This window comes from Oncorhynchus keta, chromosome 37 (genome assembly GCF_023373465.1).
Source record: "Oncorhynchus keta strain PuntledgeMale-10-30-2019 chromosome 37, Oket_V2, whole genome shotgun sequence".
Classification (NCBI taxonomy): domain Eukaryota; kingdom Metazoa; phylum Chordata; class Actinopteri; order Salmoniformes; family Salmonidae; genus Oncorhynchus; species Oncorhynchus keta.
The window spans coordinates 8,642,528-8,663,992 of record NC_068457.1 but is presented as its reverse complement, the minus strand read 5'-3'; the positions used below and the strand labels follow the sequence as shown (position 1 = coordinate 8,663,992).

Below are 21,465 nucleotides of genomic sequence, written 5' to 3'. Positions count from 1 at the left end.
ACTTTTATTTTAAATTTTTTACTTAACACTTTTTAATTTATTTTTATTTTTAAAACATAAGGGCTTGTTAAGGTTAAGGGCTTGTAAAGGAAGCATTTCACTGTAAGGTCTACTACACCTGTTGTATTCGGGCACGTGTGACAAATACATTTTTATTTGATTTAGTCTTAGGGAAGGTTACTCAACATGCGAGCAAGGTTCTCTGAACCACCCTTGTTACAGGAGCCCCATTTGCAACGGACACCCTGACACTGAGTCCCATAGCTATGGGGCAGAGATTAGCAGTCAGTCTCACAGTAATCTCTCTCAGATATCCAAGGATTCTATGTCCCAAACCATGGACCACTATTCCCTATATACAGTTGTGTGCTACTTTTGACCGGGGCTTATAGAGCTCTGGTCAAAAGTAGTGTACTATGTAGGGAATAGGGCGTCATTTTAGATGCAGGCTCCAGGCAACGCCAATCACAGCCCAATCACCGCTGCCTGTTCACACCTCACTGCCGCACGAGTCACCTGCCGGCGGCCACATGAGCCCGTCACATCCACCACAGAGGAAATCTTCAGAGTGACTCCAGCTCTATTGTGATGTCAATAGTGACAACAGAATGCACTGGATGCTGCTGGGGCAATAATGTAACATTTGTGCCAAACGTTTTGGTTTGTTGACACTGTTATAGCCTAATACAGTAGTTGTACAGGGTCACCTAATGACATGGTAGACACCAGTGTGTTTGTGTGTGCGCACATCCGTGTGTGTCTGTGAAAGAAACGTGAATGTGTGCTAATTGAGATCGCACCAGTCAGGCTCCTCTCGGTTTCCGTCTCTCACTTCATCTGTCGCTCCGTCTGGGAAAACCACGGATGCCTGCCTGAGCCCGATGAGCAGCGTGGGCAAGACGACGGAGAGGAAGTGAGTGATTGTGAGGGAGATTAAAAGAGAGCAGAGGGATAAGTACACTGTGTGTCTCTGACGTAGGTTTGAGGAATGACCCTATCGATTGTGCCGCGTCTGTCAACGTATGAATTAGCCAGCCTCGTGTGCCCGCTGGTGTTCTTGCTAAGTGTTCATTCATGGGCAGATGTCCTGGAGAGCGGCACCGTGTCAAAGAGCCAGCTTGGCTGTGCTGACCTCATCCACTTGAATGTGCCACTCCTCACCATGCTATATGCTAGTCCCGTAGCCCTCTCTGTCCACTTGTCATACAACTCCCTGTGTCCTCTCAGCCTCCCCACGCTCCAACAGCTTCTGGGTAATTGGTTAAACGTCCCCCATTTTGCTTTGATACAGCGTTCACACCTAACCCGAATGCATACAGTCCAGCAGTACAAATCGACCGTGTTTAAATCTATTGGATGTTCTTATAGGCACTTTAGTATTGCCAGTGTAACAGTATAGCTTCCGTACCTCTCCTCGCTCCTACCTGGTGTCACGCCTTGGTCTTAGTGTTTTGTGTTTTCGTTGATTGTTTAGTTCAGGCCAGGGTTTATGGGTTTATTGTATTGTCGTATTGGGGTTTTTGTAGGCATTGGGATTGTGGTTGATTAGGGGTGTGTCTAGTATAGGCTTGGCTGCTCGAGGCGGTTCTCAATCAGAGTCAGGTGATTCTTGTTGTCTCTGATGGGGAACCGTATTTAGGTAGCCTGAGTTTCACTGTGTATTTCGTGGGTGATTGTTCCTATCTCTGTGTAGTTTCACCAGATAGGCTGTAATTAGGTTTCACGTTCAGTTTGTTGTTTTGTATTTGTATAGTTATTTCATGTGTCGCTCTTTTCATTAAAGTCATGAGTAACCACCATGCTGTGTTTCGGTCCGACTCTCTTTCTACAAACGAAGAACGACGTTACACCTGGGCTCGACAACAGCCACCCTGGCAGCAGCGTTACCCATGCAGAGCAAGGGGAACAACCACTCCAAGGCTCAGAGCGAGTGATGTTTGTAACGCTATTAGCGCGCTAACTAGCTAGCCATTTCACTTTGGTTACACCAGCCTCATCTCGGGAGTTGATAGGCTTGAATTCTTAAACAGCGCAATGCTTGACGCACAACGAAGAGCTGCTGGCAAAACGCCCGAAAGTGCTGTTTGAATGAATGTTTATGCTCCTGCTTCTGCCTACCACCGCTCAGTCAGATACTTAGATACTTTTATGCGTGTATGCTCAGTCAGATTATATGCAACGCAGGACACGCTAGATAATATCTAGTAATAGCATCAACCATGTGTAGTTAACTAGTGATTATGATTGTTTTTTATAAGATAAGTTTAACTAGCTAGCAACTTACCTTGGCTTACTGCATTCGCGTAACAGGCTCATTGCGGATTGCAACGAGAGAGAGGCAGGTCGTTATTGCGTTGGACTAGTTAACTGTAAGGTTGCAAGATTGGATCCCCCGAGCTGACAAGGTGAAAATCTGTCGTTCTGCCCCTGAACAAGGCAGTTAACCCACCGTTCCTTGACCGTCATTGAAAATAAGAATGCGTTCTTAACTGACTTGCCATGTTAAATAAAGATTAAATAAAGGTGTAAAAATCGGTGTCCAAAAATACAGATTTCCGATTGTTATGAAAACTTGAAAATCGGCCCTAATTTAATCGGCCATTCCGATTAATCGGTCGACCTCTAGTGTGGAACATCAGACATAATCTAGATTCTGGAACATCACAGCAATGGAGACCAAAAACCCTTGCTCCTGTCGTAAGGGTCACTCCGCTCATCACACATCAAACATTACTGCAATGAGGAAGATTCAGACTTTAATTATGTCAATTGACTTAGGCTAGCTACTGCAGTTTCATCTCTGGTTGTGTACCAAATGGCACCCTATTCCGTATAGTGGCAATAGGGCTCTGGTCAAAAGTAGTGCACTATATTGGGAATGAGTACCATTTGGGATGTAACATTTGTCTTTTCCCATGCCCAATAGTATTTTTTCAAGGTTTTAAAGAACAATGTTTTTGCTGTGTGTAAGTGTCTCTCTGTGTTAGCTTTAGGGGGGCAAAGAGAAGCAGGGCCTGATGGGTAGATTCAGCTCAAAACACAGTGGCGGTTATCTTCCCAGTGGGGAAGGATACGCAGCGTCTATCTCTTCTTCACTCTGCACGTGCTGAAGAAAACGTGTGTATGTGTGTTTGTGTGTGTGTCTTGGATTGTGACGAGCTGAAAATGCTCTCCCCAGCAGCGAATCATGCAATTGCGACAGCAGAAAATTATGACGACAGAGCCAGCCTTTATCACAAAGATTTCTCTCCTTCCTTGGCTCCCTCCCCCATCACACACACACACACACACACACACACACACACACACACACACACACACACACACACACACACACACACACACACACACACACACACACACACACACACACACACACACACACACACACACACACACACAGAGAAGAGCAGCGGCAACTCTTTATTGCTCTCAGTCCCTCAGGCTTTCTTCTGGCCTGTTACTAGGCAACCAGCACCACACCATGTGATCTGCTGGGTGACTCCCCTGAAGTGTGACATCACAATTCCTGCGGCAGCGACAATGGTCTCTTACAAAATGCTGGTTGCCCCCACAGCCCCACACATTTTTTTTTGCATTTGAGGGAGCTGACGCAACAAACATGCCCCCTGTCCCATCCCCCTTCCTGAGAAGCTGTCTCACTGTGGGTGGGGGCTTCTCTAGGCCCCATCTGTGTAGAAAAGACCTCAGCACTGTTAACTGTTGTTTTCATAATTTAAACCATAGAAATTAATGAAGATACTAGCCTATGTTGTGAACTGTCAGTTGTTCTGATTGCGTCCCGGTTCTCCACACTTTCCTCAAAGTTGCACTGGTTCAATCCCCGTCATAGATTTAAAAGTATTGGTGGAGGGAGTTTTCACCATTGTTAAATCCATTACAGGGGAAGTGTTGTCACTCTGTTGTGGAGTTGTCTCCCTGACCTCTAACCCCTGACCTCTGTCCCAAGGCTACTCTCACTGGAAAGGCCAGGTGCTGACCGCGGACGAGCTGCACGTCCTCTACGAGGGGATCAAGCTCAACAACGTCCACCACTACGACTATGTTCTCACAGGTGAGACTCACACACAGAAAGAAGTGAAGGCTAGCGCTAGCAGTCTGGGGATGGTTGTTAGTTTATATCAAGTTTATATCAAGTTTTTATTTATGTTGTTTAGACCGTCTTGGGACACATTCGCTGCTAAAAGCTGAATTGCAGTATACAGACAAAAAAGGAGATAACAGTTAGCTAGCTGAAGAAATGTTTCATAGAGAGCGGCTAGCTAAGTCAATAGCTTCAGAGAGTGCCTGCTTCTGGTCAAGGCCTAAATTATCTTCAGACAGATGTTGTTCTTGTCAGTCCTCGGCTCCCTCTGCACTTTTCCAGGGAGAACACAGGAAGCAGTTGATGGACATGAGCCTCATGAGGTCACCCAGACAGAGATGGTGTCAGGCTGCAGGGTTTACAGAACCTAATGTCAGTCAGGCTGTCAGATGTTCGCTCCCAGCCACTGTTCTGTGGTAGCCGTCGTGCTCTGCTAGCCCTGGACCAGAGAGAGAGAGAGAGACGGAACAGAAACGCTCGCATTCCCTGATGGATTACGTCTCCTCTCCTATCACCTTGAGAGGGAGAGGAGAAAATAAGAGAGAGAGAGAGAGAGAGAGAGAGAGGGAGAGAGAGAGAGAGAGAGAGAGAGAGAGAGAGAGGGAGAGAGAGAGAGAGAGAGAGAGAGAGCAGACAATAAGGGAGAGAAGAGAAGAGAGGAGAGGAGAGAGTGAAGGTCATGGTTTTATTCTCTCCGAGTCCTTGTGAATCTGTCGAGGTGTGAAATGTTGCCAAACAGGAATGTGTTGGAACAGCTACATTCTAGTAAGCAGACTATTGGTTGGTCAGCTCTTTTATTTAAGACAGACTGCTAGACATTTGAAAGTAATCGTTACGTACACACTAGAGTAGATATCATGGATACAGTAGTTGAGACTTAAGTGCGGCTAAAAATCACATCAGTTTGGTTACATACTGTATAACACCAACAATGAAAAGGTTCACCTTTAGTAGACTCTTAGGTTTGTCTGTAAGAAACATAGCTTACAAATGGGACTTACAGATGTCTCTGCGGTCAGATACATGGCATGAAGTACTCTGTGTTTATCATCCAATAGGTGGATAACCTGAATAAGTGGAGTTTGAGTTAGAATCTAGCCGTGCCAATTTGCTCCCTTTTCCCAACTCTTCCCATGGCCCTAAATCTTCGTCATTTACAGATCGGTCAAAAGTTAGAAATATGGTGGAAGCTCAACTAATACACTGCTCGTATTGTGCATGGAGATGTGTGAAACTCACTCCTTAGCCTGAAGTGTCCCCACCTGCGCTGCCTAATAGCTAGCTTCAGGAGGGAGGTATGTTTGCAAGGCAGAGGTCCTGGGTTCGAGCCTTTGGTATGAGCCAAAATTAGGAGGAAGCGGTAGTCGCTAAGCAAGCAGTGTGTCGTTATTTATACTCATACCTATCCAGACCCTTCAGATTGGTGAAAACTTGGGTTAGGGGCGAGAAAGGGAATAGGTGTTGAGACAGTTAGTCCCTGTGTGTTTAAATCAGCCATGAGGACATGGGCTTTCCCTCACTGAGAGCCTTGTGGCAGAGCACAAAAGTGAGGCACACACGCAAACAAGCCTTATATCAGCATTCCCATTGAATCATCTTCCTCTCTTCTGGCCCTTATCTCCCACGTACTGTATATACAGCCAGCACTGCAGCGTCAGCAGGTCCTGCTCACGTACACACACACACACACACACACACACACACACACACACACACACACACACACACACACACACACACACACACACACACACACACACACACACACACACACACACACACACACACACACACACACACACACGTGATCCACTGCTGTTAACCAGGGCAAGGAGACCGGAAACATGACCGAATACAAACAGTGTAGCTATTCCCTCCGCCAGGCAATCAAACAAGCTAAGCGTCAGTATAGAGACAAAGTAGAGTTGCAATTCAACGGCTCAGACACAAGAGGTATGTGGCAGGGTCTACAGTCAATCATGGACTACAAAAGAAAAACCATCCTCATTGCGGACCAGGATGTCTTGCTCCCAGACAGACTAAACAACTTTTTTGCTCGCTTTGAGGACAATACAGTGCCACTGACACGGCTCACTACCAAAACCTGCGGACTGTCCTTCACTGGAGCCGATGTGAGTAAAACATTTAAACGTGTTAACCCTCGCAAGGCTGCAGGCCCAGACAGCATCTCCAGCCGCGTTCTCAGAGCATGCGCAGACCAGCTGGCTGGTGTGTTTATGGACATATTCAATCAATCCTTATTCCAGTCTGCTGTCCCCACATGCTTCAAGAGGGCCACCATTGTTTCTGTTCCCAAGAAAGCTAAGGTAACTGAGCCAAACGACTACCGCTCCGTAGCACTCACTTCCACTCCAATTTGCTTACCGCCCCAATAGGTCCACAGACAATGCAATCGCAACCACACTGCACACTGCCCTAACCCATCTGGACAAGAGGAATACCTATGTGAGAATGCTGTTCATCGACTACAGCTCAGCATTTAACACCACAGTACCCTCCAAACTCGTCATCAAGCTTGAGACCCTGGGTCTCGACCCCGCCCTGTGCAACTGGGTACTGGACTTCCTGACGGGCCGCCCCCAGTTGGTGAGGGTAGGGAACAACATCTCCACCCAGCTGATCCTCAACACTGGGGCCCCACAAGGGTGCGTTCTGACCCCTCTCCTGTACTCCCTGTTCACCCACTACTGCGTGGCCATGCACGCCTCCAACTCAATCATCGAGTTTGCAGACGACACTACAGTGGTAGACTTGATTACCAACAACGACGAGACGGCCTACAGGGAGGAGATGAGGGCCCTCGGAGTGTGGTGTCAGGAAAATAACTTCACACTCAACGTCAACAAAACAAAGGAGATGATCTTGGACTTCAGGAAACAGCAGAGGGAGCACCCCCCTATCCAGATCGACGGTAGTGGAGAGGGTATAAGTTACGTTTCTCGGCGTACACATCACGGACAAACTGAATTGGTCCACCCACACAGACTGCGTCGTGATGAAGTCGCAGCAGCGCCTCTTCAACCTCAGGAGGCTGAAGAAATTTGGCTCGTCACCAAAAGCACTCACAAACTTTTACAGATACACAATCGAGAGCATCCTGTCGGGCTGCATCACTGCCTGGTACGGCAACTGCTCCGCCCACAACTGTAAGGCTCTCCAGAGGGTAGTGAGGTCTGCACAATGCATCACCGGGGGCAAACTACCTGCCCTCCAGGACACCTACACCACCCAATGTCACAGGAAGGCCATAAAGATCATCAAGCACAACAACCACCCAAGCCACTGCCTGTTCACCCCGCTATCATCCAGAAAGGCGAGGTCAGTACAGGTGCATCAAAGCAGGGACCGAGAGACTGAAAAACAATGCCATCAGACTGTTAAACAGCCACTACTAACATTGAGTGGCTGCTGCCAACATACCGACTCAACTCCAGCAAACTTTAATAAATGGAAATTGATGTAAAAAATGTATCACTAGCCACTTTAAACAATGCCACTTAATATAATGTTCACATCCCCTACATTACTCATTTCATATGTATATACTGTACTCTATATAATCTACTGCATCTTGCCATCTTTATGTAATACATGTATCACTAGCCACTTTAAACAATGCCACTTTTATGTTTACATACCCTATATTACTCATCTCACATGTATATACTGTACTCTATACCATCTACTGCATCTTGCCTATGCCGTTCTGTACAATCACTCATTCATATATCTTTATGTACATATTATTTATCCCTTTACACTTACAAGGTAGTAGTTGTGGAATTGTTAGGTTAGATAATGCAGTAATAACCACCGCGTAGTCGGAACTAGAAGCACAAGCATTTCGCTACACTCGCATTAACATCTGCTAACCATGTGTATGTGACAAATAAAATGTGATTTGATTTGACACACACACACACACACACACACACACACACACACTGTCACACCATGATCCCCGATCCTCTCATTAGAGCCCTGGGTGAGGGGTTGGTTTTGTCTGCAGTGAACTGTATAAAACTTTGAGACATTGAGGATTTTGCTTTGACCCAGAATCCTCTTCGCCCCTCAGGGTACACTCGAGACACTTCCTTTCTGGAGATGGTTGTGGACATCGTACAAGAGCTGAAGAGGGCCAATCCTAACCTTGTGTATGGTGTGTATCCCTCGCTATGTCAACCCTATGTGTGTGTGTGTCTCACACATCTGTTCAAATCAACAGGGTGGGGTTCGACCACTGCTGATCACAAGCTCAAGATTCCAGTATGGATTATTGTTAGGGCCAAGAGTTTTTCCTGACCACCTGACCTGACCAGGGAGAACTGGTCTGGAAAACTCCTGGCCCTAGCTGTTGTATCATCGTCTTCAGGTTTGAGTTGGTAGAAGCGTAAGGACACGTAACAAAGAAAAGAAAAGCCTCACACTCATGGTTCCGAAGCAATACATTTAATATAACCTGTTATTCGACAGCTAAGCTGCCTTCATCCGGGTTTCAGGGTAATGACAAGCTTGATGTGGAATAAAGCTTACCATATGTTTCCCAGTCGAAACAGTTCATGCATATATTATGACAATATTTTGTTTGTTTTGGTCTTCAGCAGGTTCTTTTTGGGCTGTTTGTGCACACAAAATGTTTTCCTGAGGCAAGCCGAAGTTCGGTAGCTGAGGTCTAGCCCCCTTTGTCTGTGATTGGTCAACAGTACTACTCCTAAGAAGGAGTGGGAACAGGAAGTGTTGTCATTCAACAAGAGACGACTAGTTTTCATGAAAATCTGTTCACATGAGAAATACTGCACCAAACATCTTAGTCAGATGTAACATTGTGTGACTAAGACTTCCTCTGCAAAAACTGCCAAATGAATGACTTACCTTGATTCACAGTGCATTTGGAGTGTATTCAGATCCTTTGACTTTTCCCACATTTTGTTACGTTACAGCCTTATTCTACAATGGATTAAATCGTTTTCCCCCCTCATCAATCTACACACAATAATCCATCATCGCAAAGCAAAACCCATTTTATTTTAGAAATGTTTGCAAATGTATTAAAAATAAAAACTGAATTATGACATTTACATAAGTATTCAGGCCCTTTACTCAATACTTTGTTGAAGCACCTTTTGCAGCAATTACAGCCTTGAGTTTTCTTGGGTATGATGCTATAAACCTGGCACTTGGGGAGTGTCTCCCATTATTCTCTGCAGATCCTCATCAAGGATCTCGCTGTACTTTGCGCCATTCCATTGTTCCTGACTAGTCTCCCATTCCCTGCCGCTGAAAAACATCCCCAGAGGATGATTCTGCCACCACCATGCTTCACCGTAGGGATGGTACCAGGTTTCCTCCAGACGTAACACTTGACATTCAGGCCAAAAAGAGTTTAATCTTGGTTTCATCAGACCAGAGAATCTTGTTTCTCATGGTCTGAGAGTCATTACGTGTCTATTGGTAAACTCCAAGCGGGCTGTCATGTGCCTTTTACTGAGGAGTGGCTTCCGTCTGGCCTGATTGGTGGAGTGCTGCAGAGATGGTTGTCCTTCTGGAAGGTTCTCCTATCTCCAAAGAGGAACCATTGGGTTATTGCTCACCTCCCTGACCAAGGCCCTTCTCCCCCGATTGCTCAGTTTGGCCGGGCGGCCAGCTCTAGGAAGAGTCTTGGTGGTTCCAAACTTCTTCCATTTAAGAATGATGGAGACCCCTCTGTTCTTGTGGACCTTCAATGCTGCATACATTTTTTGGTACCCTTCCCCAGATTTGTGCCTCGACACAATTCTGTCTCGAAGCTCTACAGACAATTCCTTCGACCTCATGGCTTGGTATTTTTCTCTGACATGCACTGTCAACTGTGGGACCTTGTATAGACAGGTGTGTGCCTTTCCAAATCATGTCCAATCAATTGAAATTATCACAGTTGAACTCCGATCAAGTTGTAGAAACATCTCAAAGATGAAACAGGATGCACCTGAGCTCAATTTCGAGTCTCATAGCAAAGGGTCTGAATACTGTAAATAAGGTATTTATGAAATAAATAATTTTTGTTGTTGATAATTTATCATTATGGGGTATTGTGTGTAGATTGATGAGGAAAATGTTTATTTAATCCATTTTCGAATAAGGTTGTAATGTACTTTCTGAATGCACCGTTTTTTGTATTAATTTGGCCTATTTTGAGGAAGGGTTACTGGGTATGTTGTTGCTATGGTTGCTCATTAGGGACAAACAACAGTGATATTACTGCTTTTTCCCCCTTTTTTCAAGTAAAGGTCTTCAGGGAGTATGCGAGCTCAGACGTTTGTTTCTCCTAACTGAGTTCTCCAAGAAGCAAACTGAACATTAAGTATGCGGACGCCTTAAGCACTTGCTGCGTTTAGAAAAAGCGCTGACGGGACAGTTGTGTCGGTTTCAGCGAGTCCAAAGTAAATCATTCTTCATTAAGCTGCTAATTAAGATTAAAGTTGACATCATTTAACAACGCCCATGCATTTCCATGAAAATTAGTTGAACAACATGTAGGAGCGGGACGAATGAAACTGCTGTAGCGCGTGTTTACAGTCTGTTCCCGAGGGCAGTGTCGTATGCATTAGTGCACAACATAGCAACACGTTTTGCAAAGGAAAATGAAAACAAGAATTTCTTTGTCCATGTCGTCCATCCCCATTTCGTCCCGTTATCCTCCGTTTTGGCGTCTAGTGAATACGACCCAGGTGTTTTGACGTAATTAGCTGACGATGAACATAATCGGGAAGACATCTTGGGTCAGCTTCACTAGAATGCAAAACATCTGTAATGTCTGTGTGAAACCTGAGAGATCTGTGTTAAGAGGTTGAGCGTGTTCTCGTTTGCCTTTTCAGTGTGTGACCCGGTGCTGGGGGACCATGGCTCCATGGTGAGTACTTTGTGTTTTTGTGTTACGCTGCCTGTATTTCGTATGTTTTATTGAACAGAGCAGAAAAGACTATGAAAATATAATAGTGGGTAAGATTGGAAGAGTTCATCATAGACAGTGGGTCGGATTTCAACCCACACTGACATTGGTAGGTATGTAATCCTACACAATCCAGGCCACCAGAGAGTACTGTGCCTTTAATGGGTGATCAGATGGTACTAGTAAGTGATGTCACTACTCCTGCTCAATCTCATTCAATGGGGAAACGCTGACCTTCAGCTTTACCTGAACCAATGAGTCAAACCTAAGACCCCGCAGCCACACTGAGAACACATAAACGGAAATCCTATATGCATTCATCGATTGCCTGTTTTTGTCTGTCAGGCAAGAGTTCAATTCAAGTCAACTATTTTCGGATGTAAAAAGGCATATTGAGCACTTTTTGATGGATAACGATCTCCGTTGTCCGTTGGAAAACCACTGGCAAATTTTTCAGATGCAAAATCCGCAATGTGACTGCGGACTTAGAACCCCACTTTCACTTTCTGTTATCCCTTGTCCTTTCTCTGTCTGTCTCTCCCTGTGTCACTTCCTGTCCCCGTCTCTCTGCCTCCCTCTATCTCGCTCCCCCATCTCTTACTGGAATCTCTTCTTTACCTTTATGGGCTGAGCATCAGGGATCAGTCGACATGATGTCATTGTTGCATCATGGTGTGGGTGTGTGCGTGACGTGCGTATGCGTGTGTTGTGGATTGGAGAAGGATAGACCGCATCTCATTTCACAGTAACAGATGAAATTAGCATGAGCAGAGCTGCCCTCGCTGTCTGTACAGAGAGAATTATGCGGAATAATTTGCTCGATTGTGACTCACTGCGTGCATACGTGTTACAGTGTGCGTGCGTGCGTACGCGTTACAGTGTGCGCGTGTGTGTGTGTGCGTACACTAGTATTTGTGTGTGTGTGTGTGTGTGTTTGATAGGTAGAGAGAGCAGAAGGGCATACATGCATAATGTTTGTTGATGCATATAGTGACATTGAGAAAATGGTGTGTATACTTGTTGTGCTCATCATTCTGATTTACTCAATACATCCATCCTTTCCTTGTTATGCATCTCAGTAGTCTAAAGTTGCTTCCTTTCCTCGTCCCTTTTTTTTCATCTGCTCTGATCTGAGCTAGGCAGAAATTTCAGCTCGGTGTAGATAAATAAGGGCTGATGAGGAGATGCAGTCACTTCAGGTGATTGAGATGCACCCTGTGTGTGTGTGTGTGTGTGTGTGTGTGTGTGTGTGTGTGTGTGTGTGTGTGTGTGTGTGTGTGTGTGTGTGTGTGTGTGTGTGTGTGTGTGTGTGTGTGTGTGTGTGTGTGTGTGTGTGTGTGTGTGTGTGTGGCTGCTCACCGGTACTGATGTGTTTCTTTCTGTCTCCAGTACGTTCCAGAGAACCTGCACCCAGTCTACAAGAACAAGGTGGTGCCAGTGGCCGACATCATCACTCCCAATCAGTTTGAAGCAGAGTGAGTAGTAGTGAACCTATACAGCTGCTGTGTGTGTGTGTGAGAGAGAGAGACGGAGAGTTAAATCACCACAGGGACTGTATCGTATCTGTTACTATCACTAAGCCTCGTCCACATCCTAATCAGCTACATTGATGTCATTTTACTCAATATCCTATCAACTGATATGCAGATACACCAAAGGCCTATGTATGGCGTGTAGCATGTCAGTAAAATAGCTGCTAAGCTGAGTGATACCCAGTCACTCCTCTCTGTGTTTGTCTGCTTGTCTTTTTGTCTGCATTCCTCCATCATTTTTCCTGTGTTGGTTTGTGTGTGCTGTGTTGGTTTGTGTGTGCTGTGTTGGTTTGTGTGTGCTGTGTTGGTTCGTGTGGGCTGTGTTGGTTTGTGTGGGCTCTGTGTTGGTTTGTGTGGGCTCTGTGTTGGTTCGTGTGTGCTGTGTTCATTTGTGTGGGCTCTGTGTTGGTTTGTGTGTGCTGTGTTGGTTTGTGTGTGCTGTGTTGGTTCGTGTGGGCTCTGTGTTGGTTTGTGTGTGCTGTGTTGGTTTGTGTGTGCTGTGTTGGTTTGTGTGTGCTGTGCTGGTTTGTGTGGGCTCTGTGTTGGTTTGTGTGTGCTGTGTTGGTTTGTGTGTGCTGGTTTGTGTGTGCTGTGTTGGTTTGTGTGTGCTGTGTTGGTTTGTGTGTGCTGGTTTGTGTGTGCTGTGTTGGTTTGTGTGTGCTGGTTTGTGTGTGCTGGTTTGTGTGTGCTGTGTTGGTTTGTGTGTGCTGTGTTGGTTTGTGTGTGCTGGTTTGTGTGTGCTGTGTTGGTTTGTGTGTGCTGGTTTGTGTGTGCTGTGTTGGTTTGTGTGTGCTGGTTTGTGTGTGCTGTGTTGGTTTGTGTGTGCTGGTTTGTGTGTGCTGTGTTGGTTTGTGTGTGCGCCACTGCTTCTCCCCTTGTTCCTTTCAACCCTACTTCTAAACCACCTCCTCTGCTCATCACTGCAATCCAGTGTCTACCGGTGCACAGGGTCCCTCTGGTGGATACCCAGGGAATGACAGATGAATAATAATATACTGTACGTTGTGTCTTGAGGTGTTTCCACAGCCTAATGATAGTCTCAATCGTTTAGCTTGGAGATGATGGCGTAAATGTTGCTCACTGTCTCTCACTATGGCCACTAGAACACTATAGTAGAACACTAAACAGACTCTTCCTTAGACTGTTTGTCGGTTGCTGTTTACAATGAATGTGGTGTTAGTTCCAAGCAGAGGAGGCTGGTGGGGGGAAGCTATAGGAGGACGGGCTCATTGTAATGGCTGGAATGGATTGAATGGAACGGATGTGTTTGATACCGTTCCATTTATTCCATTCCAGCCATTACAATGAGCCCATCCTCCTATAGCTCCTCCACCCACCAGCCTCCTCTGGTTTCAAGGTTAAATTAGCATGGGCATGTTTGTGTGTGACCTTATTAATGTGCCCGTGTTTGTCCTCCAGGCTCCTGACAGGGAAGAACATTAGCACAGAGAAAGATGCAGTGGAGGTGAGTCTTACCATAGACCATGCAACATATATATTATGTTGCAAAGTTGTCCTCAAGTCATGTCGAACTTTGTCCATAATCCATTGGCCATGTTTGAATACCAATAAAATGGATTCTTCCTTCCTTGAGGTATTCACTGATATGTAAGTAAGCAGATGGCATCCACCCCATTGTTTTCACCAAGCCTTCCGTGACAGAGCTGTGATTTCCTCAAAGAAAAAATAAATGAAGGGTGTATTTAAAAATATATATATATTTTAAGGAGAGTGGAACTACTAAAATAAACACAACGTTGGTCCCATTTTCATGAGCTGAAATAAAATATCCCAGAAATGTTCCATACGCACAAATGTGTTTACATCCCTGTTAGTGAGCATTTCTCCTTTGCCAAGATAATCCATCCACCTAACAGGAGTGGCATATCAAGAAGCTGATTAAATAGCATGATCATTACAGTTACATCTTGTGCTGTGGACAATAAAATGCCACTCTAAAATGTGAAGTTTTGTCACACAACACAATGATACAAATGTCTCAAATTTTGAGGGAGTGTGCTATTAGCATGCTGACTGCAGGAATGTCGACCAGAGATGTTGCTAGATATTTGAATGTTCATTTCTCTACTATAAGCCGCCTCCAACGTCGTTTTAGAGAATTTGGCAGTTCATCCAACGGGCCTCACAACCGCAGACCACGTGTAATCACAGCAGTCCAGGACCTCCACATCCGGCTTCTTCACCTGCGGGATTGTCTGAGACCAGCCCCCTGGACAGCTGATCAAACTGTGTTTGCACAACCGAATAGAAACTGTCAGAAACCGTCTCAGGGAAGCTCATCTGTGTGCTCGTCATCCTCACCAGCGTCTTGACCTGACTGCAGTTCGGCGTTGTAACCGACTTCAGTGGGCAAATGCTCACCTTCGATAGTCACTGGCAAGTTGGAGCAGTGTGCTCTTCATGGATGAATCCCGGTTGCACATCTGTACCGGGCAGATGGCAGACAGTGTATATGGTGTTGTGTGGGTGAGCAGTTTGCTGATGTCAACATTGTGAACAGAGTGCCCCATGGTGGGGTTATGGTATGGGCAGGCATAAGCTACGGACACAGAACACAATTTATCGCATTTTATCGATGGCAATTTCAATGTGCAGAGATACAATGATGAGATCCTAAGGTACATTGTCGTGCCATTCCTCCGTCGCCATCACCTCAAGTTTCAGCATGATAATGCATGACGCCATGTCGCAAGTATCTGTACACAATTCCTGGAAGCTGAACATTTTGCAGTTCTTCCATGGCCTGCATACTCATACCAGACATGTCACCCATTGAGCATTTTTGGTATGCTCTGGATCGATATGTACGACAGAGTGTTCCAGTTCCCGCAAATATCTAGCATCTTCACACAGCCATTGATGATTAGTGGGACAAAATTCCACAGGCCACAATAAACACCCCTGAACAACTCAATGCGAAGTAGATATGTCGCGCCGCATAAGGGACATGGTGGTCACCAGATACTGACCGGTTTTCTGATCCACGCCCCTACCTTTTATTTTAAGGTATCTGTGACCAAATCTGTGTTCCCAAGAAGAGTGGAGACGGGGATTGAAGCCCTGTCTCTGCTGGGGAGGCATGAATATGTGCTGGGTGTTACCAACTCAACCATGGCTCTGCACAGAAGGGTGCATTTTTTTTAAGTATGTGATTTTGAATAGGGAGGTGGCTCCATTAAATGTAGCAGGAAGTTGACCTTTTTCCCCTGGCTGCTGCCTCCTTCCCCAGGTGATGGACCTGCTCCATAAGATGGGTCCTGACACGGTGGTCATCACCAGCTCTGACCTGCCCTCGCGTCTGGGTGACCGCTTCCTTGTGTCCCTGGGCAGCCAGAGGACGTGTAAGTGTGTGGTCAAGGGTGGTCAAACTAACAATGACAATGAGTAATTGATGTAACTGTCATGGTTATATGTCCCATCTGTGAATCATTGGTCATTGGTGTAACATTTCCTCTTCTTGCATCTCCAGTGATGCCTGATGGTACCAAGTCCACCCAGAGGGTTCGTATGGAAATCCCCAAGGTGGACGCTGTGTTTGTGGGGACAGGGGACCTGTTTGCTGCGATGCTGCTGGCCTGGACTCACCACTACCCCAACGACCTCAAGGTCTGCAGTGTGTACTAAAGCCAGTTATAAAACTTAGAGGGCTCATTTGGCACAAAAGACTGTGATTGTAAGGTGTAAGGTGAAGTTGCCCCTAGACTTTTGGTCACCAACCAAAATGCAAGCCAAGATCTACCACTCAGATTATTTTAAAAACATGACTTAAAAAACGTACGCCTATGCAATATTAACCAATTAAAAACAATTCTGTAGTAATGAGGTTTGTGCAGTAGGCTATAGGCCCAGTACATTATCACTGCATATTGGCTACACTTCAATTGCCCTGCCAATGTTGTTCTTCTAAGGCCATTTTTAAATTATCTACATTTTTAAATGTAGGTATATGATCACACTGGGAAGAGATCATTTGTTGTATTCCTTGTGAGGCACAGCTGAGTGAGCATAATAATTTGGTCTTTTTTTGTTTGTTTACTAGACTGATGGCCTGCATCTGATGGTCAATCTGAGGGGAGGGAGGGAGCAGCGTTGAGGCTGCCTCTTTCCCGACTCACCGTCTCTCCTCTCTCCCTCCCTCCGCTCGGAAAAGGGGACACTGTCTTCCAGCTGATGGTGAAACTCAAGTCGCACTTCATTATTTCTGCCTCATGCACCAATTCATGTTACTCCTATGACCACAGAAAATGAAATATTCCTTGATATTAAAAAGACCGCTAAGCCGCTAATAATAACAACGCAAGCTTATCGAAACACTTTGCGATACTCATTTATTGCAGCTGCAGTGCTGGTTGTAGTGTGAGTGGAAGTAGGGAGAACACACATTTAATGACTTTTAAAACTGTTGAACAAAGTGTTGACAGTGCTGAATAACAACTTAAACAGGAACTTACTTACTTATAAAAACATCAGCACTTTGCTGTATTCGTTGAGTCTCTCTCTAGTTGTGGTTTTAAACGTTTTGAAATCTCACATTAGCAACTTTGCTGTGCGTTCGAGGCTTCTTTTTACAGTCTATGGCGCAAGGAAACTGTAGATACGGAGATTTGAGCTATGTGATTGGCTAGCGGTAGACATATGGGTGCACTTGATTTGCTCTCTGGGCCTGCCGGGTAAGCAGAGTTCTACCTTCAGACACGTGAAATTGTTCAAAATGGTAACACTTTGCCTTACCGGCGCTAGGGCTGCTGAATCAAGTGCACCTACCGCCAACAGCATAAAACTTTTTTTTTTTTAAAGAGGAACGCAAGACTTTATCATTGGGTTTTTTACAGAAATGTTTGGTGATCGACTAGGAATGGCTTGGAGATGGACCAATCGCGATCGACCGGTTGGTGACCACTACCCTACATGCTGATCTTGAGTCAGTTTAGCATTTCCTCTACTAATGGTTAAGATTGGGGAAGGGGAAGATCATCCTAGATCTAGGGGAAACTTCACCCCGGAGTGTGATAGTAATGGCCTTCCATGGCGCTGCCCATGCTGTCATAGAAGCAATCAATAGAATAAATTCAAGGTGCACCCTCTAGGTTTTATAGCTCTCTCTTGTATAGCTGAAGCTCACCACTGATACTGTCAGCATCATACTTAGAATAATAGTGATCTCAATCAGTCAGCTACGTTCCCACCATTCAAACGTTCCCCATTCTCAAGGTAAGGTCAAACTTGATAGGTGTGGTATGCTGGAGCTATTACCGAGATTTTTTTTTTTTAATTGTCTCAACCACTGAAGGGGTGCTCAGACCTAGGATTTTAAAACCGCAATTGTAAAAGAAAGACTGGGATGGCAGCTTAATTTCCTTTGAAAGTTTCAACATTGCTTTGACAAACAAGTCTCTCTCTGTCCCTCTCTCTCTCTCTCTGTTAGACTGCATGTGAGAAGACTTTCTCAGTCATGCATCACGTTATCAAGAGGACCATCTCCTATGCTCACGGTAAGACAAAAGCAAGCATCATTTTACTCACTGTAAGAAGTGTTTGTGTGTACAGTGGGGCAAAAAAAGTATTTAGTCAGCCACCAATTGTGCAAGTTCTCCCACTTAAAAAGATGAGAGAGGCCTGTAATTGTCATCATAGGTACACTTCAACTATGACAGACAAAATGAGAAAGAAAATCCAGAAAATCACATTGTAGGATTTTTTATGAATGTGTATATGTGCTTCTTGTTTAAGATGCTTGAGCTTTCATTTGCTCCTTCTGTCTTTGTTTTTCTCTTTCGCTGGGTGATCCCCCCCCCCATCTCGATCTCTCTGTCAGATTTAGCAGGGCCTGGCCGAAAACCCAGCCCGCCTCAACTGGAGCTGAGGATGGTTCAGAGTAAAGCAGACATTGAGGACCCCGCCATCGTGATGGAGGCTACTGTCCTAAACCTATAGAGCCCCCACCCCCAATCCCCCCCCCCGCGCCACAACCGCACAATGTATAGGTGTTGTACATTTTGATCTGTAATGTGACATTGCCTTAGAAATCTCTTACAGAGCACAACATTTCCATATGAGGAGACTTAGCAGGGTATGGATGGACAGATGGGGGGGTGAGCAGAGGAGGGGAAGACCTGAGTAGGCCCGGGGTGGGGGCTACTGCACTCAGACACCTCTTTTCGACAACCTGGTCTCTCTCGGTCTCTCTTCATCTCTCCCACTCCCTCTTTGAGCTTGCCTAACCTCTTGGTTTGTCCTGCACACACAGCTTCACAGCCCAGGCCAGCCCAGGCCTAGACTATTCCAAGGCCAGGCATCACAGGTTTTAGGCCTATTAGAGTTGCAGCACTAGCTAACTACGGTGGCAATGTGGTGGCTCAAGCTAGCTAAAGCCTAGGCCGAGGTTATATCTGGCCTGCAAAAATCAACCAATCAACAATCTGTCAATCAATCAAGCCTTGTGAAATATATGCACAGCTGAGGGCAGAATACTGATCAGGGATAGGATAGACTCTGAGGCACTTATTTGAGTGGAGGAGTGGTGGTTTATAAACGTTTTACCTCATATGTCACAACAGGACAATGGTTTTGGGTATGTTGATTCTTAAATCAATTGTCCATGTTCGGTGCTTAGATCATGATCAGCGTATGATCATTGTAAGCACGTCACTAACTTTGTGGTTGTATGTTTTTGTGTTGTTTGTTATTTGTTATTTACAATGTGTGAAATGCTGGAGATCTATCATTTCAACATTTGTTGATGTATGATCCGTGTGTGTTCAAATTTCAATGTTATTGGAATTACCATGCGTATGTCTTTTATTTTGTTCTTAATTGGTTGCAAGGACTAGCAAGGATAATCTACAGTGTTCATTTTATACATACAAATTAAGCAAAACATTCTTATACTTTTTTATGTGTTTGTATATTTACATATCTTGGGTAGATATAATATTGATATGGTTTCTCTGTCTGTACCAAACTTGTGAAATCAAATTATGTTAGAGAGTGCCAAACTGGCTGTTTCCTGAAACAGACTTGAAATTGCAATAAAGTTAATATGATTCCTGTTATTTAGCCAACTTGCTGTAAGTTTTCTGTCTTCCCCTGCTTTGTGGGGAATTCTCCATATCTTACGCTCTGTTCTGAAGAATGAACAATGTGGAGAAAGCTGATTTGATCTTTCTGGTGATGCTATGTTACAACCATTTCTCCTCAGGCGGGGGGAGTGTCTGTGTGCAGGACCAATCAGGGGTTAGTTCTGCTCTGACTGACATGTACTTACTCCTCAGCTTTTCATGAAACCAGTGAACTGTTTAATCTATGTTCCAATTGTGCGTTACTGTACATTTGTGTGTTTGCGTGTGTGTGTGTGTGTGTGAGAGTATGTACATGTATGTAAGTGTATATTTCCTCTGTAATGGGGTTTTAGGGGAGGGGTTGGGGTGGGGGGAAACTAGTTAAAAGAAAACATTTAAAAGAAAAGAAGCAAAGACTTATCATCCAGAAACTAGCCTTTCCGGTGCTCTCGTACGAATAGCCCAGCTGCTGACTAAGTCGGTGGTGGTGAGGTTTGTTGGCTGTGCCAACTTGTGAACCCAAATACTGTATGTGGGCATTGAACTCCAAAACGGAAGCACCTAAAACTGCCATTGAGTGGTCCGAGTGTGTACTTTGAGTAGGAGCTTGGGGGAGTTGGATGGTCGAGGCTGGCTGTGTCTTCGGACGATATATATATGTTGGTCTGAAGTGGGTTGCCTTGCAAAATGGAGTCTGGTCACATAACTAAATCTTCAGCTCCCCCAGTATTCTGTGGGAAACCATGGAAACAACATATTGACTGTTGCAGCAATGTTTTATCACATTCCCTGGGGGATACGTAGAGGGATCGTTCACGGTGGATTACAAAATGTATGTTATTTATACATATATAAAGTATGTATAAATATGTCATGTACTGTGGATCATGAATCTGTGCTAAAGATATTGCCAATTTCTGAAACATATATTTGAGGGCGCTGCCTTGAATCAGATAGGACATTCCGAAGTATCTTCTTCCTTAATATTCAGCCAATAGCACGTGCAGTAGTGGTGAAACAAAAACAAAATGGGTTAAGGATGATTGTTGACATGTAACGGTGTGCAACATTTTGTGTCTTGGTCTAGAAAAAAATGACAAAAAATGCCCATGTAGGGCATTACATGTCAACAATCATCCTTAACCCATTTTTTGGGTTTCACCACTACTGCAATCGAGCCACGTGCTATTGGCTGAATATTAGGGAAGAAGAGATTTTGGAATGTCCCATCTGATTCAAGGTAGTGCCTAGTTGAATAGAGGTTAAATGCATAAAAGTAATAAATATATATAAAAAAATCAATAAAAGATGTTTCTTTGTTTGGACCACTGTGTTTGCTGTAGTGTTGGCTCTCTCCTAAAATAGTCCCTTTGGCAAAGTATCATAACATATACTCTTGCCATGTGTATACAAGAAACAGTAGGCAACACTAGAATATTAACCATGATGTCAGTACAGAAAGGGAGATCTTTGACTAATGCAGCATTCGTGACCAAGTGGGAGGTGGGAATTTACAAGTTGTGAAGTCGTAAAAAACGAGTTGGTTGCAACTCGTCGAAACGCTGATTGACTAATGACCAACAAGCTGCAAAAACCATAAACTAAAAATACAGCTGTCACGCTTGTAAACAAATTATAGTGTTCAAAAACCATATGAATAGATTTTTTATAAATAATGTTTTGTTGCATTTAACTGCCGGAAATGCTATTATCGAGGTTATATCCTTAGTAGATGATGTCAGCATGTAGGAGAATGGGGAGCTCAGGGTGGTGGACAAGTTTCCCACAAGTAATTACCAG

General features: G+C 44.7%; 1 protein-coding gene across 3 annotated transcripts in view; it reads left to right on the top strand.

Moving 5' to 3' along the window:
* The window catches only part of pdxkb (pyridoxal (pyridoxine, vitamin B6) kinase b), a 29,821-nt gene extending 9,815 nt beyond the window's left edge, over positions 1–20,006 (top strand). The window contains exons 3-11 of one of the 3 annotated variants that reach the window (XR_008095447.1): positions 3,971–4,075; positions 8,202–8,285; positions 10,981–11,015; positions 12,444–12,529; positions 14,006–14,051; positions 15,837–15,948; positions 16,077–16,213; positions 16,647–16,780; positions 18,033–18,099. Coding sequence is in view for 2 of the 3 variants with exons in the window: in XM_035754972.2 (XP_035610865.1) it covers positions 3,971–4,075; positions 8,202–8,285; positions 10,981–11,015; positions 12,444–12,529; positions 14,006–14,051; positions 15,837–15,948; positions 16,077–16,213; positions 18,033–18,099; positions 18,423–18,541 (791 nt within the window). In the remaining variant the exon portion in view is untranslated. The other 2 variants (XM_035754972.2, XM_035754973.2) reach the window with 2 other exon arrangements.
* Positions 20,007–21,465: the final 1,459 nt, after the last annotated feature.